The 21,576-nt window shown below is 38.9% G+C and overlaps 1 protein-coding gene across 1 annotated transcript in view; it reads right to left on the bottom strand.

Annotated features, from left to right (window-relative positions):
* Positions 1-4,158: 4,158 nt before the first annotated feature.
* PUDP (pseudouridine 5'-phosphatase) overlaps positions 4,159-21,576 on the bottom strand; it is a gene marked incomplete at both ends in the record, with an annotated part of 80,242 nt that continues 62,824 nt past the window's right edge. Inside the window, one exon of the mRNA XM_082008881.1 lies at positions 4,159-4,335. Coding sequence (XP_081865007.1) covers positions 4,159-4,335 — 177 coding nt within the window. The remainder of the gene's footprint in view (positions 4,336-21,576) is intronic.

The raw sequence follows: 21,576 nt of genomic DNA, 5'->3' as shown, positions 1-21,576 counted from the left end.
TCCAAATGATGAACATCTCAGCTTTGTCTGACCTTTATTTGTAGAAGGCAAATGCCAACTTTCACAGAAGTCAGACTGCATTTTGAAATTAATCCTGTTCCAATGCAATGAATTTTCACCTGCATATGGTTGAGGAAACTCCTGTTTATGTATATCTTTGCAACCTGGAAATTCCAGCAAGAATAATCTCATTGGAGTTCCAGTAAAATGTAAAACCTAATTCACTTGGAAGGCAGAAAGGAGCTTAAGTTCCACTACAACACTTCATACATCACTACCTTGACTTTTTTTTTTTTAATATATTTTCATGGCTGAATTTAGCTCCATCTTGCTACACATATGCTATTTTCCAATGGTAAAAACTTGATCATGAAGTTTTGCCGTGTCCTGGTTTCAGCCAGGATAGAGCTGGTTTTCTTCACAGAAGCCAGTGTGAGACTGTGTTTTGGATTTGGGATGAGAAACTGTTGATAATGTGCTGATGTTTTGGGTTGTTGCTGAGCCGTCAAGGACAGTCCAGCTTCTTGTGCTGGCCTGCCAGCGAGCAGGCTGGGGGTGCCCGGGGAGCTGGGAGGGGACACAGCCGGGACAGCTGACCCAGGCTGGCCAGAGAGAGATTCCCTACCATACGACGTCATGCCCAGTACATAAACTGGAGTTGGCCGGGGGGTGGAAATCGCTGCTTGGGGACAGGCTGTCGATCGCCGGGTGGTGAGCAATTGCTGTATTGGGCATCACTTGCTCTTGTACATTCCTTTGTCGGTATTATTGTTGTTGTTATCATTGTTGTTTCCTTCTCTCTTTCTGTCCTATTAAACTGTGTTTATCTCAACCCCCGAGTTTTTTTTCTAATTATCTCCCCTGTCCCACTGTGGGAGGGAGAGTGAGTGAGCGGCTGCGTGGTACTTAGTTGCCGGCTGGTGCTAAACCACGACATGCCTTTATTTTGTGGAGGCTGGAATTCTTCTCAGGATATGCCTGAAGCACATGTTCTAAGCCAAATAAAACTAAACATATCCTTAAAATTAAGTTGGTGCTTACCTTCTATGCTTAATAAAACTGAATTAAGCTTGCACTTAAGTATTTGTTGGGATTGAAGTCTGCTTGCTGAGTTAGAGGATACAGTTTTTTAACAGTCCTCTTCCTACTAACACAGATGGAGCATTCAAGTGTCCTGATCGCTCATATGTCCTCATGATCTGTAGCCAGGATCTGGTATGCATTTTTTTCATTCAAACAGAACAAGACTTCATCTGGAAAGCAGCAGATGGAAGGAAGAGATCTAAGTTTTTAATCCTTTTTTTTTTTTTCTCTTTTCTAAACAGACATTGTTGAGATGATTGAGCTACAGAGCCACAAATTCAACCAAAAAGTGGGTAAAAACATATATACAAACCTATGTTGATATTTGGTATATGGTTAATCAGACAGGCTACAGTCAACCTACTGCTGACAAGAATATCCACTTTGCATATGATGAAGATGACAGGATTTTTAAGATTACTATAGATGAGTAATTTAATTCTGTGTACTCTTTCGATTTCTCATTCAAGAGAAATGCTAACCACAACACTGATACTTAAACAACAGTCAAATGGTACATCACAGGACCAGGAAGTTGGCCAACAGCAAGCAGTGAAGTATATGGAAGGGAATTTTACCGAAAGGAGGGGAAGTTTATACCGTATGGCTCAGTTTGGCAGATTTCAGTTTGGGGCAATAATCTCACTGACAACTGTCAGGTGAGATACTAAATGCATGGAAGAGTAATTGTATGGGATAGGATTTACTGCTGAGTTAAGAAGTGATAGTTTTCTGACTTTAATTCTCAGCAAAATATAAGGCTATTAAATTAGAATTGCAGAACATGCTGATCTCATCATGGTGGTCATGATGAAGTAATTCTGATTTTGTCAGTGATATATTTATTAATGTCTCTACATCTTTAAAAAGAAAATTCAAGACTTCAATACCAGTTCATTCAAAGTAAACCGTAAATGAGTCGTGCTTCATTTATATTTTTTGTAAAACACCCCAGTTAAATTAAATATATGCAAAACTTTGAAAAAGTTACTAATTACAGCTTATTAAAACTTGTTCTACCTAGTAACTTCCCTGTTGGAATTCAGTAATTATGAGCGAAGGGGATCTCAACAGGCACCTGTTTTACACTTGAAAGATCAGAATCATTGCTCTACAGTAACACTTTGTGTTCTGTAACATAAGTCAAAGGAAGAATTACACAGCAATATTTCTGTTGTCTTGTCTGGAAAGACCAGAAATGGAATTCATATTGGATAGGACAGGTTGTCAGTTGTACAGTTGTCACTGTACAAACACTAATCACTGCAATATCCATGGCCCTAACGAAATAACGTAACATGCAAAATACCTACACTGAAACAGTATTTACCCTTTTTTGGAAAAAAATGCTTCCAGATCCTTAGATGAAAAATGTTTAACTGCAAACCATTATACTATAGGTACTAAAAATCTTCTGGTACCATCTAGGTCATATTTGATTGACCATATGGAATAAAAGTACTTAATTTTTTGAGGTATGAACAGACTACAGTAACAGAAAATAGTAACAGTCTGGCTAAAAGATGTAAAAGTTTGTGTTTTTTTAAATTCAAGAGGAAAACATATGTAAGGAAACTCACCCTGAATACTGAAGGGTCTATGATTCATTAATTTTTGTCCCTGACAAAACAAACCTTAAACCTAAAACAGTTAAACACCAGAAATGCTTAGAAAAGATTTTTGAGAGTAAGATCAAAGATAAACAGATGATATTATTAAAAAAGAGGTCAGAGAAGTCTTCTCATAATACATGGAAATTCTCTTATTTGACATATTTCACGCTCCTTGTCTTTATGGAGTTTGACATTTTCCCAAGACTCTGGATTAACTTCTGGACAGTCACTTGGAAATGTAGGTTTTTAAATGATGAATACAACCATTCATTTTATAAAACTGTCATAAACCCTACATAACATAGCTTTCTTTAGACAAAGTAAAAGACATTGCTTCCACCATGTTATACACGTACTTGTGGATTCCACCAAAACCTGTCTACGTTTTCTAAAGAGACCCTTACCTCACGAGATGCCAGAAAGACAGAAGTAAGAGGGACAGATGACAACATAAACATTTCGTAGTAATTACGGGAGACAGGAAAATAAATTTTAACTATTTAAATAAACCAAAACTACAATTTCTGTATTTTAAAAATAGATAGCAAAATTCTCTGTAGGGAACTTGTCAGAAAAAGGGCTCAAGAAAGATGTAAGAATGGAAAAGTAAGGATGGCCTACAGAAAGCTATTTTGATACAAATGAACTAAGGCCATAACTTTATCAGATTTGAAGCAGGGAGACAGAATGGATTAATTTCACAAGCATGAAAGGGAAGGCTACATGGCAACATGGAAAATGAGAACAATATAACAAAATGAAAGAAGGAATTTTGGTTAAACTGTAGGATCACATAACCTTGTACAGCTCCTAGCAGGCCATCACCATGACAAAAAAGATAATGACAGAATTATAGAATAATGGAGGTTGTAAGTGACCTCTGGAAGTTGTCTCATTCAATCCACAGGAAGAAAACAAAACAAGAAAACACAGAAAGTACAACAAAACCCCTGCAAATAATTGCAACAAAAATGACAACATGATGCAAAGGGGAATAGATGGGCAAGTACAGGATGAGAAAATGGATAAGCGTGTTGATAACAATAACTTTATTAAAAACTATGTAATGGGATAAAAGCCAATCCAGAACAGATTTCTGGTTAAGATCTAAACAGTAAGCCATTCAAGTGGGAACAAAACAAGAAGCTTCCAATGCAGTTACAAAAAATTGTCTAAATAGTTTCATAATATTCCCAGAAAACATTATGATGTGCAGAGAACAAGGCTGGATTCACTTCACAAGACAAAATGCTGCTTTAATTTAGCATTTATCATGATGACAAATTATAAACACTCCAGTCAACTTTCAAAGGTACTGTGTGGAAGACTTCGTGCTAACAGGATTTTTGTGCTCTGGTTTTGAGGAAGGGAGGAAAAGATGTAAACCAATCATAAAACCATAACAATATTTCATTCCATTTTCCTGATCTCCAGTCAAGTGAGTGTTCTCAGACATTAGGCATTAATCATATGCTGGTAAACCAAACAGTTCTGGTTTGAAATCCTCCATGGAGTTCAGCAGTAGTGTTGCCTCCTTTTTAAGATCTGGATTTAATTTTTCATCTGGAATCATAACCACTTGCATTCCTGCTGCCAATGCTCCTTTGACTCCAAGTGGTGAATCTTCAAACACGAGACACTGAGAAACAAAGAGATGAGGGGAAAAAATGAAAGAATAATGTTACTATGAACTTTTAATCTTTTTTTTAAAGAGAGAATGATCTTGAATAAAACTTAGTAGGAAAGATAAATTCAATTCCTGGTTTAGACACCCCTAATTAGAACAAGGGCAAAACTCTCAGTTCGAACATTTGCACGGTAATTTAATTAATTTCAATTCAAAACAAATCAACATGCATACTTTAATCCCAGCAACTGGTTATCCAGATGTATCTAAGTGATTTGTTTTATAGGGATGGGTTTAAGCACAAGCCTAAAGTTAAGCAAGTGCTTAAATACCTTTATAAGCTGGCAATTTAACTCTTTAAGACCAACTTTACAACCTGCAAAATGGCAAAAGCAGTGCTTTCACTTACAAGTGTGGCATTTTCTACATACACAAGGGGGGAAAGACTACACTACCTCGGTCAATATTAGGACATTGGATGAGTGGAGAGTAAGACAGAAGTCACTTGTCAGAAGAGTGCTATTGAATTCGTGCTCTATTTGCTTAATTCTTCCAAAGTAATGGTAAGAAAGAAAATCAGCAATTATATTGGAAGGTTACTTTTAAAGAAGAGACAGATTACTCAGGTAAAAGCTCCATGTCTTACAATAGTCATAATCATTCAAGATCATAGTTGGGAAGCAAAGTTGTTAAAAAGAATCAATACTTTATTTATGTGATTTTTGTAATTTAACATCAGAATATTGAATAATAAATATAACATTAAAAAAAAATGACAAAACATCTAGTCCGAACTTTCATATAATAAAAAATAATGCTTGTGGAGTTCATTCCAGAATGTGTATAATGAAGCACCTCTTCCTGACATTACCCAGTCCTGAGTTTGAATTTTTGGTCATGGACAATCCAAAGCAAACTTTGGCATCCAACCATCCAAAAAATTCTGACCTACACTGAGAAGTGGTTGCTAACACTTCTGCTATTCAGACTGCATTTAATATCAATATTACTAGCACTGCTACTACTACTAATACCAAAATTACTGCCACAAGTAATTTCAATAATTCAACACAGAAGCTGAGACAGTTAGTGCAATTTTCCCCACACCCTTCAGACAGTGCAACTCTGCCTTATCACAAATTTCTCGCATGCATTAAGCCCTTCTCTACAATCATTATTGATCTTCCAAACCCCTTCCTACATACCCAGGATGGATTTTCTTATCCTTTTCTTCACAACACAATAGACTACAGCAACTAACATGGAATGGGTAAGAGTAATGATTTGCTAAACTTAGTTTAACTTTTGACCGAACCCAGATATGACACACTGGGAGAACATACACCAGCATACTGCATCTTTTAGGCTCTCTAACACACAACTATTTCACCAGGAAAGATTAGGGTTACACAACATTTGTCTGCTCTGGCTGTGCTCTAGGAGAACCAAGTTGCAACCGGCAAAAACTTTATTATGTTCAAAGAAAACGTTTTTGCAAGATGTATTAAATGTCTGCACTACATATATACCTATCCGTATCAGAGCCTGTGGGAGAGGGAGTGAACCCTTTCTTTCTGCTTTCTTTTCTTTTTAAAATATTGATTCTGGCCCATCAACATGTCAGCAACCACTTGGAGTCTGCCAATAGAGAGTAAGAGGTGTTTTCTACCTTGCACATAATAACGTAAAACTTAATTAATGATTTTTAGTGAGCCGATGGAATCACAACAATCTCTTTTGCGCTCATTTCCTTTATACAGTCACTGAATTCCAGTTTGAACAATGTGGTATTTTCAAACGTGGATCATTATCAGTATTACTAACTACAAATATGTAACCAGCTGATCCTGCAAAGCTTGGAACAATTGCTGTTGGAATGGCAGCACGGCTCTGCCTATAGGTTTTGTTCTTAACAATACCTTAGTTTGTGACCCTAAGCACTTTGAGGACTCTGAGGACAGTAAATGAAACCTTGACAGGCTTTGCCTTTTGAAGAGTAAGCTTAAATGTTGCACAGAACAGCATTATCAAGGCCTTTCAGAAACCTTTTCTAATCCAGCCCATACAAAGAAATGTACTTTACTGCTCTGCCTTGAAAGGCCTAATTGACTTCCATGATGTCGCTAAGCTTACTGTACGAGAGGAGCTGATGATTATAGAAGGCAATATGCATAATGAAAAGCTTAACTAATTCCCTGGAACTAGAAGCAATTAAAAGTCTTAATTACCAAAGAAGCCAGGCAAATGACCCACAATTACAGTGGCTTTAATGTTACAGGCAATAAGTGTACTAGGTCTTCCTCCAGTCTTTCTTGCTACTGACACTTACTGTCAACAGCACAGCAACATTTTTAATGGATGATGAAAGTTTTACAGAGGTTCACATACAAAATGGATTTATTAACTTTGCTGCACAGAGATGTTATAAACTGTTCACAGTCCTGGCCCACCCACATACTAAATTTAGAGATATGAAAGTAGCCAAGTTCTTCCCCATTTTGCATAAGTATTGCAACATCAGCATCACTCCACTGAGAGAGACAGATGAGATTTATACAGACTTCAGCTGAGATTCTGGCTGCTTCTCTGAATTATTTCTAAAACTTGTGTCACTGATCAATATTACTGCTATGAGATCTCTCAAAAGGTCATATTAATATAAGACAGTTTTCACTTTGGAATGAACTAGATGCTTAAAAAAGTAAAGTAGTAAAGCATACTAATTTATATTTCACTCTATGAACCTAGAAAAGAAAAATTAATCACTTAACCAAGGGAAGAAATAATAAAATCACTGCAGCACCTCATTACCTCCTCCTCCTACATGCAATTTAAGAATATAAGAAAAGAGTGTTAGTTAGGGCCTTGGTATGTACGGCAGGCCCTCTCCAACCTATATACTGTAAATGTCCAGATGGAATATTTACATAACTAACAGGGATATCCATAAGTGTTATTCCTACTAGTGATAATCAAGGAGTTTGGAAGGATAAAATATTAAAATCAGTTTTGAAATTAAGATTTTGAAAAACATGTGAAAATGGTATATATGCATGGGGAGTGCCATCGAACAAATATCCTGAGCACATATGACACTACTGTATCAACTCTAAAATGGAATAAAGGGTGAGACTAAAGATGGCATAATTTATACACACGGAACTCATCTGCAAATTAAACATTACCATCTATTGTTCTATAGAGTAAGAATGAAAAGAGAATGTTCATCATGTTTAAAATGGCTAAATATAGCCTCAAGCTCTTTCATACTGTATTAGAAAAATCTACTGTTTGCTGGTTCTGGTCTGGTTAGGCCCTTAATCTCAGTGATTAAACCACACATTTTCGTGCTTTGTCTTTGAACCAGAGTCTTACTGGTAAGGGTATCAAGTATTTCATTCCCTTTGATAAAAGAGTGAGAAGAACAAGAACTAAGTATTTGTTAACTCCTTCCTTTTCTCCCTGAACAGTTTTTTTAATATATTATTATTTTTATATTGTATTCCCCATATGGTCCCTAGAAAACAGGTACTATGGAATTAGTGAGAAAATATCAAACTTCAGTTTTCCATTTTTTTCTATCTTCACTGTAACATTTAGCTTGTAGTCTGTTGAAACTGAAGCCAACATGATTAAGTCTTTCACTGGGCACTGAGTAAAAAACTTCAGTCTAGATAGTCTTACACAGAAGTAAGTTAAAACTTCCCCGGCCTTCTGAGGAACTACTGACAGAATGACTCTCCCACCATGCATAAAACCCCAGTTCAAAACCACTGTATATATGTACTCTGACTTAAAAAAAACCCAAAACCCACAATAAAATCAAAAGTCATTCTGGGGAAAAAAGCAGTTAAAAAATAAAGAATAATAATTAATTTTTTCTTCCCTCCTGCTGCATGAAAGCAAAAAGGCAAAACAGTGGAATTTTGAGGTTTCAAATTACAGTTTCAAAAAGGGCTGGTAAGACCTCTGAGAGGTTATTCCTATATTCATTCTCCAACTTCTGAACACGACCAGTCTCTTTCTGTGCTTGGTGAGAAGAGATTGTAGAAGATTATTGTATCTTCTGTCTTCAAATGACACAGAAACATTTGGTATCAGAATGTGATGTATTATGTTTGGGGCTTCTTATGGATTGCACCTTATACTTCTGTAACTTTATTTATCATTGATTTTTCTCCTTCATGATCAAATCAACTAGTCAAATGCGTGACGTGTTATTTCTAAAATTTGCACTCTGGAAACACCTGGTAACCTTACACATTAATTTATGTATACATGCACAATACAGTCTTCTATAAACATTTAAGCCTGACTCAAATTGCATCATATCACTAAAAAAATCCCCATTGATTTCAGTGGGCATCAAAATGAGTCCTGAAAGAGGCTACAGGAAGAAATCCACCAAGTACAGCCAACTCACGTTGATTTCAGAATGACAGTGCTCATCTCTGCAAACCAGAAAGCAGTCAGGCTTTTAATTTCTACAGGTAGCTTGTTGAATGTTCACTTCCAAAAGTATTTTTACTTTCCTCGTTGTGAAAACTAGTTCATACTCTGTGGTCATAATCCAAAACTAAGTTGTATTTAAGAAATAAATTATCAGTCTGAAAGATATTACTACTGCAATCACGGTTTTTGTTTTGTTCAACAATTTTTATCTCTTTTTCTTTGCTGACTCAATTTTTTCAGATTTTCAAAATAATTGAAACTGACTGTGTTACTAGTGTGAGTGACCCAGGAATTTTAAGAACCGTAATGTAATTTAGAATACAACACAGACCCATCTATATCCCTTACAAAATGCTGAGATGCTGAAAAGATGCTGTTTATCATTTATGGGAGGTGCTGGAAATTCATGAAAAGAGAGAGTAACCACCACCAACTTCACTAACATGCCTGTAACACAGATGCTGGGCTATTTTTTAGGTAACGTGTTTGCTTTTTTCCTACGTTTTAATACACAAAGTATCTAGAAACAAGGGGAAAATGTATTTCTGGGTGACCTATTTACCACCAGAGTTACTTAAACATTATTGAATAAATGCATTTTAAGCAGATACAGTATTTGCAATTTTTGCCTCCCACTGTGTTAACTCTCTGAAGAATTAACAAAAAACAACAATGAAATAACTTGATTAATGCGTCTCTCCTAATCTTTGGACCTACATTCTTTCCAGAAATAGCTGGGAAAAGTCTCAGCAGCAATAATGAATTACACTTCATTTTACTTTAAGGACATATGCCAATTTGGCTATCCAGGGATAACAGAATCATATTAAATATGCTATTTAAGAAAGTCATGCAGCTTAGAGCCCCACAATTTAGTTCCATTAGGGAAAATGAGGAGCAAGCCAAGATGTTTTTAAATGCTATAACAAATGAACAAACAAGCTGGAAACTTATAATCAAATGAATTAAGCATTAGAGTATCCAGAATAATAACTACCAGCCACCATTCTTTACGATTCAATGATTCATATTAAGAACTGTTTGGAAATTATACGCACATATGCTTTTTAATACAGATTTTTATTAACTTGCTACTGTGAGTATGTTGGAGACCAGTACAAGAATCAAATTAGTTACCAGAAGACTTATAAGATAAAACCAAAAATAATTAGCATAATTTAAAAAAGAAAAAGAAAAAAAGGAAGTGTGTAACATCTGCACATAATTAGATCACTCTGCATTTCCAGCTCTTGCATAAATGCCACTTTACATTTCAGTCCACACCAGCAGCTACTCTCACAAACCACTCCATGGGATGTTATCTTACGGTGGGCCAGAAGAAGCAAAATGGTTTGGAAGGGGAAGAAGGAGGAGAAATTTCAAATTTCTTGCTTGTTTTCAAGACTCGATCAAGTGAAAGAAAGTGCTTCTGTGAGTGACAGTCGGACACAGACACAGCGGCTCTGTGAGGCAGGGAGAAGGTCACATTTACATGCAGGGTTACTCTGATCATTCCGGATGGCTGGAGCACTCTTTTCACAGAGGACTGTGTGTTTAGAGGACAGCACACTGGGAACTTTGTATGGCAACTTGTGTTATAGGCCTCAAGAAATTCCCAGGCGTTTCTGAAACAGTGTCCAATTATCCTGGCAGCAGAAATCTAACTCAATCAACTGCAGCTTGGATTAGCCATAGAAGAGCATTGTTCTTTTACGGAGAACACAAGGCAAATACTCAAGATGCTCTCTACTGAGCCTACTCATACTGTGTAACGTGCTGGTCTTTTACGCCACTTGTCTCTAAAAGTGGCCTAAAAAGGAATTCTGCGCAATGAAATAGTTAATTTGTGCTGCCTTCCTTTCCACATAGATGTACCTTTACTAAAACCACTGACTTTGCTGGTATGTAATACACAACACATACAGAGCTCAGAACCATAGGATAATTCACACTGGAAGAGATCCCTGGAGGCCATTTAGAAACACCCCTGCTCAACGCACATCCAGCCAGAGCAGGCTGCTCAGGGCCTTCACCAGGTGAACGTTCAGTCAAGGACACAGATTCCACATACCTCTGGGCAACCTGTTCCTGTATTTCACCACCCCTATGGTGAAAATGCTTTTCCAAGCATCTGGTAGAAGCTTCTTGTGTTCCAGCTTGTGCCTGTTGCCTACTGCACAATCACTCTGCACCTTGGAGAAGCGGCTGGCCCCATCTCACGAGCAAACACATCAGAGCTATGAACCAGGTACATCCAAAGGAGGAGCTGATTTGATGAATCAAAACTCTAAGTCTCAAGCGGAAACTGGAAGTAGGTATCAAAAATATTTCCTGAATAAATGCAATGACCTTTTTGCTGCAGGGAATGTATTACAAAGCTGCAGGTGCAGCACAGCAGGCTGACAATGGCAGGTACCCTGTTTTGTGTCAATTGGGCACCACCGCGTGCCTATAACCAACTCAGCAGGTGCTGCAGAAGGCAGCTGATTCTCATGGAGCAATCCAATTTTTTCAAGCACCACAATTTTTTGGCAATAGTTTCTTTTTGTTCTATAATGTCTCCTTGAGCAGCGTTATTTTTCCACACAGAATGACCAGCCTGCAAAGTGAAATGTACCTTACTCTGATGTAAACATCATCTTAGTTACTGTGTAATCTCTGACAGAAGTGTTAATAACAACCCATATGTACTTCATACATAAAGTCATTTCCTAATTTCTTCAGTACAGAAAGAAAGGGTGAGAAGAGGCATTCACCTTTAGACAGGTTTTCATTGGGAGGGAAACAAAGTCATGGAAAAGGTCTTTTTTTTCTGTTCAGTACAAGCTTCTCATGGAACCATACACGACACAGTGTCATCAGTCTGGAGTGACTTGGTAAGATGTGGTTGTGTTACATTTTAACTCCTCATGATCAGGAATAAAAGCCGTTTTCTTTCAAACTTCAAAGAGCTGAAAGTTATCTTTTAGAGAATATTTAAGATTAATAGCATAAAACTCCAAGCACAAAGCCACAAACTAGCACCTTTAAGTAAACAAACAAAACACTAACAAAATTCCAATTATAATTTTCTACATGTTTCAACTACAGGAAACAAATACCTATATTAAAGATGGCAATTCTATGTGCTCAATATATGTTTTCTAAGAGGAGGGTGGACAACAAAGTACAAAAGCAAGTTGGAAAAAATATTAACTCATGATTTGTTGAATTTGAGTAAATGCGTGAACTGATTCTTAAAGACCTTCTGTTGGAAATTGACTTTTGTAACTTTTAAAAGAAAAAAATTAACCATTTTTTACGATAGTGCTTGGAAGAATAACTTAATAGCATTAGCTTCACAAAAAACACTAGAATGAAAGCAGGAAATTAAAAGCTGGTTTTACTCCAGTACAAACCAAAAGCGAGAGCAACACCTAAAATCTTTAAAAATTCTAATATCTTGGAGAGAGTCACAGCTCATAAAAGGGTTAAAGAAAGGGAAGAGCCAAATAAAAGGAACAAACTTAAGATAATCAGCACTAGGAAGAAGCATTAGAATCTGAAATAAAAACACTATTTTGAAAAAGGCAATAAATTAACATCATAGAGAGATACAGACTTGTAAAGCATTGATTTTGAAACACAATAGTACCAAGGTTTGACTCTGGATCATTTCAGGGGATGTTTGCTAAAACTAAATTACTTCAGTGTTTTCTTTTCAACTCATATTCAAAGTACTATTTCTACTAAAATATGAACTTGTAAAATAGCAATAGTATTAACAGTAACTGTTATAAAATTAGTCTGTTACATCTATGCAAGGATAATACATGCTTCAGTTTAATGTATTTCCATCACATGTCATCAGATTAAATTCCATGTACCTGTTTAAGACAAAAGCAAAAGTGACCAAATTAGACAATTTTCTCCTAATCAGGCTCCTAACTTGTTCCTAGGAGGTAGCTGAAAAGTGGCTGAACCAAACTGATGGTTTTCTGACAAAAGGTTGTTTCAGCCTTCTCTTTCTTTAATCTCCTGTTAACCGATGTACGCTTCTGTCTGTCTCCCAGTGATGGGCGCTGGGTGTGTGTCCTGTGAATCAGCTCTGTATCCTAATAGAAAACTATTCTCCTATTTAGGCTTATAAACTGGAGAACAACGACGTAACAGCCAGGAGTGAACAGGAAGACTGAAGAGGAATATAAATCCTCCTTTTTAGGCAGCATTTAAATCATAGAAGGGTTTATCCCTTCAAACTACAGTCTTGCTCCTGGCGTGCCTTGCATTTGCCTAAAGCAGACTGTATGTGTAAAACCACAAAATGGCTGTGCAAAGTTTTGCAGAACTTGCTCTTTCAACACAAGCCCAACCGTGGGCATGGGGTTACGGTTATGAACGTTGCAATTCCATAATTTATTTTGCCATAGCAATCTAAAAATACCACATCTGAAATGAAATGCCTCATTACATCGATAATCACATGTAGTTAAGTAACTGCTCTCATGATTCCAAAAGATGATTTCTCAGCCTCTTAGTTGGCAAAGCTGCTTTGTCTGTGCAGGCAAACAGAGCTCAGAACTCCAAACTTCTTACATTTTCTCTACCTGAGAAAGTATTTCTGTGCGCTAAGTACAGTATTTCTAAAGAACATGAAATCTACCACCAAAAGTAACAGAATTAATAATAAACACCATATTTCTACATATACTATGTATGATATACCCCTTTTGAACAATTCGTTATGAGAAATAACTAATTCAATGGAGAGCACCCTCCTAACCCTGAATGAGGGATTAACTTTAAATGCACAGCAAGATCCACTAGATCAATACAATTATTATTGTAAAAAAAAAAGTATTAAGAGGAAAGTTAAAAAGAAAGTGTGATTTTTTTTTTTTAAGAGTTCAGTAGAGAACTAATCTCTTTCACATTAATCTCTAGCTTGTTTTTATCAACTTCCTTTGTTTATTTTAGGGAAGCAATAATTGTCCAGGTATTTGAAGCTATGAAAACTGTAAGATGGAAAGCCAGTGAATATCAAGCAGTTTTATGACTACTCCTCTAAAAAATTTCCTTCCACTGTGAACTCCAAGTTCAAATATTTCTATGAATATGAAAATTAATACATTCTTAAAATGAATTCACACGTAGACAGTTATTTAAGTCTTAATCTCCTGTTGCAATATATTTCTAAAGACTTCTGTCAAATTCCCCTACTAATATCACAGAATCATCAGGAATCAGAATCATCATATCACAGAATCTTTGCATTGAAAAGGACCTTTAGAAGTCGTCTAGTCCAAGACCCCTGCAGTGAGCAGAGACATTTGCAACTAGATCAGATTGCTCAGAGCCCCGTCCAACCTGACCTGGAATGTTACCTGTGCTGTTGTTTCAGCACCCTCATTGTGAAAAATTCAGTGACCATGTCCAGACAGTGTTTGAGTATCCCCAAGGAGGGAAACTCCATGACCTCTCTGGGCAACCTGTGCTAATGCTCAGTCACCCTCACAGTAAAAAAGTGCTTCCTGATGCTCAGAGGGAACCTCCTGTGTTTCAGTTTGTGTCCACTGCATCTGGTCCTGTCACTGGACACCACTGAAAAGAGCCTGGCTCCATCCTCTTCACATCCTCCCTTCAGGTATTTAAATACATTAATAAGATCCCCTTTGAGCCTTCTCTTTGCCAAGCTAAACAGTCCCAGCTTGCTCAGCCTTTCCTCATATGAGAGATGCTCCAGTCCCTTAATCATCTCTGTGGCCTTTTGCTGGACTGCCTCCAGTAGCTCCATATGTCTCTCGTACTGGGAAGCCCAGAACTGGGTACAGTACCCCAGGTGTGGTCTCACCAGTACTGAGTAGAGGCGCAGGATCACCTCCCTCAACCTACTGGCAACATTCATCATCAGCCGCTTTTGGCACTTTGCTGGCTCATGATCAGCTTTGTGTCCACTAGCCATCACAATTATCTTTTTTTCTGAGAGTATGAAATTCATTTGCTTTTCTTCCCTGTTGAAAAGTGTGCAGCCACATTCACTGGTGCAGAGACAGATGGCATTGTAATGGAACTTCTAAATTTAAGGTCTGAACAACAAATGTGCAAAAAATACAGACAAAACATATTGCTACGTGACCATTAGAGAACCTATGATGAGAATTCACTCCATTAGCAAGTCTCTCAGTCACCCCAATATGATATAAACACATTTCTTTACAGTTAAGTCAAAGGCAAATTGCCCTCTCCACAAATGCTCTCAGTCAACTTACTTACAAACAAGCACCTGAATGAGAGTTAATGTACTTATAACACATATTTGTTCTGGGAAAAAAACCTAAGTCGTCGCTGCCAAAGCACAGGCTACCCCTCTTTTCTTCTTTTTAAAATCAAATTATGTGTATTTATATATTGGTAAGGCTATCACAGCATACTGCAAATGGTGACTTTACATTGTAACACATGACCTGAAAGAAACCACCTCTAATAGAGCAACACAGTCAGTTCAGAAATAGATGCTGCCACAGGTATTGCCAAGAATCTGGATAAACTGACAGGCAGCTGAGTGCTAGGAGCAGCATTTTGCTGATAACTTGGAAGCTTCAGCTCCCAGACAGTATATAAGGATTCCCTGGGGAAACCAGACTGCAGCAAGTATGTCAAGGTGACAAAGTATCACTGCCACACAATCCACTGAAAGATACGTTCTGGCTACCAGGTAAAATATGCTGTGACTACAAAAAAAAAGGAGGACAGGCTGTCAGTTGAAGAAGCAAAAGAAGAATCTCAAACACCATGATTCATTATACAGGAAATATCTCAAGTAATTTTTTCCTCCATTTTTTTCTGATTAGAAGTTGTAGTGTTTTCTCCCTATTTTATTTTAAAACTTTGCTAATTGATTTCAACTACTTCTAGTGATATACAGGTAAGATTCATTACTGAATAGAGAAAATTCATAAATCAGATGGCAAATACGTCTAAAGAGTGAGGACTGAAATTTCTCATCCATACATAAAGATTGTCTTGGGGATATATGTTCTGGGTTTGCAGGTCTTAAAGGTGTAACTAAACACATCTGTTTTGTATCCTTCAAAGGTTTGTAAATTCTAGTCTTAGCAAGGAAAACAACATGAGAAAAGACACTAAAACTTCTATTTTCTCCATTGACCCTGCATCTGCAAATAAAACTTCAATACTTTCAAAGCCGTAGAGAACAGTCTCCTCATTAATAAGTAAAGCAGTAATTTAACAAGTAGTTCTATGGAATATGAAGAGATAATGGGTTAAACCCAGGAAGAAACAACTACTCTATCTAGAACTACTGTTGTTATAATCTCAACCAGGTGAAAGTTTTAACTTTGTTACCAAAAGAAACAGGAAGAAAATCTTACAAAATCAAGGAGCAATTGTAATTTTGAGCTTCTTCAGATCACCAGCATCTTGCATCTAGATGGAGAGCAAAGGCGTTGCTCATGACACTCTAAAAGCTTTTCTCAATATGATGTTCTTGAACTTAGCAGTGGCAGTGCTGCAGGCTGCCAAACAAGGTTCTTCGCTCCCACATGTTCTCCTACTTCCTATTAACTAGAAAAGTTTTTTTCCCTGCTTTGGGCACCTTCCTAAGTACCCTCCTTGGAGAAAAGGAGCACAGCTTAGGTAGACAGTTTTCAATTAGTAAGAATCTTTCTTTCCAAATCTCTTATGAAACATCACATTACTAGTAAGTCCAAAGAACATCTATGGAGCATTAGGAGTTAAAATTGCCAAGTACGTTTCTACGGAGAGGGATCTGTCCATTTTCATACCTGGAAATACACACACATATGCACACACACATGTCAGTTTATGCGATAGAAGTGCTCGTCTTTGCACACAGAAGGAAGCACGGCAGGAGCAACAAGGGCAGGTGGGGGAGCCTGAATCACACCCTGCCCGGCTGCTCCCAGGACCACCACAGCAGCCATCAGCCTACTGGAAGCTCATCCCTGTGCCACCTGATGGGGCAGGAGGCCCAGGGGCTGGGGCAGCCACAGCAGCCCTGTGAGGGCAGTGGACGCCCCGGGCCCAGCCACTCCTGGCGCCACAGGAGCCCCCGTGAAACCCAGGGCAGGGCCAGACCCCGCCAGACATGCCAGTGGCAGCGGCTCCATGGGTCTGAGCGCCCCGTGGGAAAGGGGACAGAAGGGGCCGGCGGGGTGCGAGCAGGGGCCGGTCAGTCCCTGTGCACAGCTGTGCCGTGCCAGCCAGCGCAGCCTCTCCCATCTCCTCTCATTAAACTCCATTTCTGATGGTTTCCCTGGGCAAGGGCTTACTATTGTGCATGCACTCGTGCATGGAGGTCCCAGTGCTGGCCCTGCCATCCCCACAGCACCTGCAGCGAGGGTGGGTGTGCAAGTGAGGGTGTGAGAGCTAGCGAAGAGCACGCTGGACTAGCTGGCAAGTAGATGAAGTGGCCTGGGAGCCAGGCATATCTCTATGGGCAAGAGCACAGGCAGCACTGGCTGTTGGAAGGACAAGGTAGGCATAGGGTAGCCCTGGTCAGCTGCTGTAGAGATTGTGGCGTCTAGGGGTGTCCGAGGGACCTGTCTGTGTGTGCACGAGAGTCTCTGTGGGAGGTAATGGGGGGAGCACTAGGATCCAGGACCACCGAATGGACTGTGTCTAAGCCATCCACTGCATGGGTGTGGGTGAGAAGAAGGGGAGAAGGAACTGCACCGAGGGCTAGAGTGGGGCTGTGGTCTTGGGGGCTTATGCCTCCATGTGCCAGCAACTGGGGCAACTGGGATCTGGGGCCATGCCTAAATCCAGCTGCTGGAAGGATCCTCATTGCCCATAAGTATATATTTTGCACTAACAAGCCTTCATCCTGATCAGCCCGAGAGGGGAACACAACGAGGCCATCAGTGCTCTCTGCGCTTGTGTGAGTGCTGAGCACTTCTGCTGTGCCGTTCTGGGGGGCTGTATACGTGTCTCGTATATGCTGTGTGTGCTCGTGTGACTACTGGAAATAAGTTCTCATCCTCGCTACTGGCTGGATTTGGGGCCATGGAAATGCAGCAACCTTGCTGTTATCAGGTTGCAGTTTAAAATATGTATCTGCATGTACCTCTATGCAGATAAATATTTCTATATATACAGATGTAAAACTGCATGCATTTATAAAGCTAACATCAAATGCAGTAAAATGTCAAGAATAGTAACTCAGGAAGGGCTGGGGAGAAAAAGGCAACTTCCATGATACTTTGTCAGGACTGAATCAAATCCCCAGGATGATGGGGATTTGTCAAGAACTAAAACTGTTCTTCAATTCAACATAAAAGTACCACCAGCACAGCATCAAACACGTTTTGGGAAGGCATTGATAAACCAAAGTTAGTAGTCTTAAATTCTACATTATCTGATATTTCATTGTCATTAGATATTAAATCTAATTCAGACATATGCAATGACACTTTGCCTATCATCTGAATGATATCTAATTGGAAAATGAAGTGTGTGAGGTCTTTGCTAAACTTCCTAACAGATTTAGCAAAACAAGCAATAATTCATATCCCACACTTCCATGTGACATTGCTGATACATACTAGAGTCTCTCAGATGTGACTGAATTTATGTATCAGACACAGTACAGTATACCACTGATATTTGGACTCAGTTTCCTATTGTTTTCTCCAATTGCTTCCATCCCGGAAACTGTTGCTGAATCTGAAGAAGGCACACAGGAAAAATTAAGACAGATTTTTGTTTTTATTCATCCCAGTATCTTTCTGCATTCTACTGAAAATCTGTTTCTAAACAACTAACAAATAATTTTCCACTGTTTAAATTAATCATGAGTTCAACAGTCAAGCCCTAAATATTTTTACAGTACTGCTTCCAAGCCTTTTACCAAAAGATAGCCTATTGGACTGTTATTGCAGTTGGAATACAGGGCTGATTTGTCTCGCATGTCTGTGTGTGAAAGCGACAAAACAGATGAATCCACAAGGTCAACATAGGTGTAGGTTTGAAAACATAGATTTAAGTTCTCTAAAATTCATAAGCTTATTGATACTAGCAAAAGCTCATGAAGTCAACAGAAGGTTTGGCACTGCACCATGAACATGTGTACTTGTTGAAGAACCATGGCATTTTTAACTTTTTGCCAATTAAAGTGATTTTTGTTTATGCTCTCCACAAAAAACAACAAAAACAAACAAACTGTGTGGAATACCCATAAATAAAGGCATTTGCAAATAAAATAAGAGCCACAGTCAACTGAAATAGTACTGAGCTGTAAAGAAAGGCAAGAAGGTGGTTCGTTTGTTTGTTTTTGTCAAGCAGCACAAGCTTTTAATATCTCTAGTCATTCAGACCTTTGACTGAGATTTATTAACCTGTCAAACAAAAGCAATTTTACAACATATACAACTGCAGTTCATTTCAGAACATTTATTGCTCTGTAAACAGAAAATCCAGATTCTCCTTAAACAATCTGTCCCTTTTCTTCTCCTGGAAGCAAGAAAGAAGGCATGGTAGAGAATTTCTAAGTGAAACAGCAAGAAGTATCAATGAACTTATTTACACAAAGCCATAAAAAGCATAAAGTTAGAAAGTAAAACTGACTTTTACAGTGACTACCTCTATTGAATAAAATCTTTGGTGCCAGTAACTTAAGTAAAACAAAATCAAATAGGGGCACAGAAATGAGAAACAGTTTAAATTAAAGATGGTCCCAATACTGAAAGGAGGATGGCCTCTTCCTGGGAGATGATGTAGAAGACAAACCCCCCCTCCCATTTGGGCAATATGGTTGAGAGGGGATGTGAAAACAGAACAGGGCCACAGCTCCATGTTTACTTTGAGTATTTTGTACTATGTAACTCCCTAGACATGAGTTAAAGCTAAAAGATGTGTCAGGTTTCTGTATGCTCTTCAAACCTTTAAACACAGAACAAAACTCCAAGGAAATCTAAATAATTGTGGAAGGTTATTTGACTCATAATTTAAAGTTAATAGTATCTGTTGAGCAGAAGCTTGATTACAAAATTCTGTTACTATTTAGTATCATAATTCTCCAATATGCAAGGATTATGTTTCAAAGGTTCATCAGTCATTAAAATTAAGAAAGAAGGAAACAGAAGGATGATGGTAAACTTCAGGAAGTCCAGCAGAAGGCCACCAAGATGGCTGGGGTTGTAGCAATCTGCCCTATGAGGGAATGCTGAAGGAAAGCTTGGCTTGTTCAGCCCAGAGAAGACTTCAGGAGAGCCAAAGAGCAGGTGCCCAGTATCTCTTGAGGATGTTACTGAAAAGATGGAGACAGCCTCTTTACTAAGGTGCATAGTATGGATGTGAGATGATGGTCCTAAATTGAAATTGGAGAGGTTCTGTCTAACTAGATATAAGGAGAGAAGGAAGAAAAAAATTAGAAAAAAATAAAACAAAAAAATCACAGCAAAAATTAATCAGTGGAAAATGTTGCCCAGAGAAGCTGCATGGTCTCCACCCTTGGAGGCTTTTAAGACCTGACTGGACAAGCCCGGTGCAACTTGGTCTGAATTCAGTATTGACCTGCTCTCACAAGTTTGGATGAGTTACTTTGCAAGGTTCATTCCAACCAGAATGACTCTACAGAAGATTTAAAACAATGTATTAAGTACCATTAAGCATTCCTCTGCTTCAGTTTTTAATCCCTCAAAACATTAAGAATAATTTCTAGAATACTACTAATACACTGCATATTGACCTTTTGTACCTACTGCATGTTGGAGCAATTACTACCTAAAAGAAGCCCTGCCTGCTAGGCCAAAGGAAAAGATTTTCTTTCTCGTACACTCCGCTTCCTGGCACCTCTGCAATACAAAGCAAAACCAAGAGATATCTGAACAACTGAATGATTTTTCCTACCATAAACTAAGATGATTCCATGATAATATAATCAGTATTAACTTTAGACATTTTTTGATCTCTCAGTCTATGTCTAGACTACAAGGACACCCCATTTCCTGAGTCAGGGGGTGAGGAAAGTAGGTAGAACAAGGTGATGTTCCCAGATGGAAACAAATGGGGCAAGACTCATCCCAGCAGAACTGCAACAGAAAATATGTAAGATACAATACTGTAGACTTACTGTAGATCCTACAGTCGAAATTAGGAAACTAGGGTGGAAGAGCTGAAACAGCTCTGAGACATGTTTAGAAAGGAGAGGTTTTATTAGGAGGCTGAAACAGAAGGACTAAGATACCTGCCTGGAACATCTACACCTGAACTGGTTATCTAGTCTCCCCTTCATGGAGAGAAACGTGATCCTAGGGAACGGGTTACTGCTGTTTGGGAATAGGGCCTAACGTGGTAGCCTGACAGAAGGGAGGCAGCCGCAGGTCCGTGCCCCCTGGTCCAAACAGTAGTGAGGCTGTGCACGTATCCCCAGCAGGCACGTGCACACAAACACATACGTAAATATATATATACATGGCTAGCCACACAGATCAGTGCAGCTACACTCAGCACTCACATGAACCCATGGGCTCGTTCAGCTGGCTCTTCAGTAGTGCTCACACCTTGCCCGCATTCGGTCCGGCCACTGGCGCTGCAGATGCACTGGCCAGGCCCCTGTGTGACCTGTGGTCCCAAGCCGGGGGCTGGCACTTGGTTTCACCCAGTTGCCGGCAACCAGACCCCGGCTCGCTCCAGCCACTGGCAGCACGGACATGTGGGCCTCTGCCCGGGGTGGGGTCTGACTCCAGTTGCTGGGCGCACACAGAGACACAGAATAGATGTCCTTCAGCCAGGAAAAGAGTTAGAAGAGGAATTTGGTAAGATAGGAGAGACTGTGCTGGT

Source organism: Phaethon aethereus, assembly GCF_964289735.1.
Source record: "Phaethon aethereus genome assembly, chromosome: 1".
Lineage (NCBI taxonomy): Eukaryota > Metazoa > Chordata > Aves > Phaethontiformes > Phaethontidae > Phaethon > Phaethon aethereus.
Note: the sequence above shows the minus strand (reverse complement) of the source record. Positions and strands in the feature narration are given on the sequence as shown.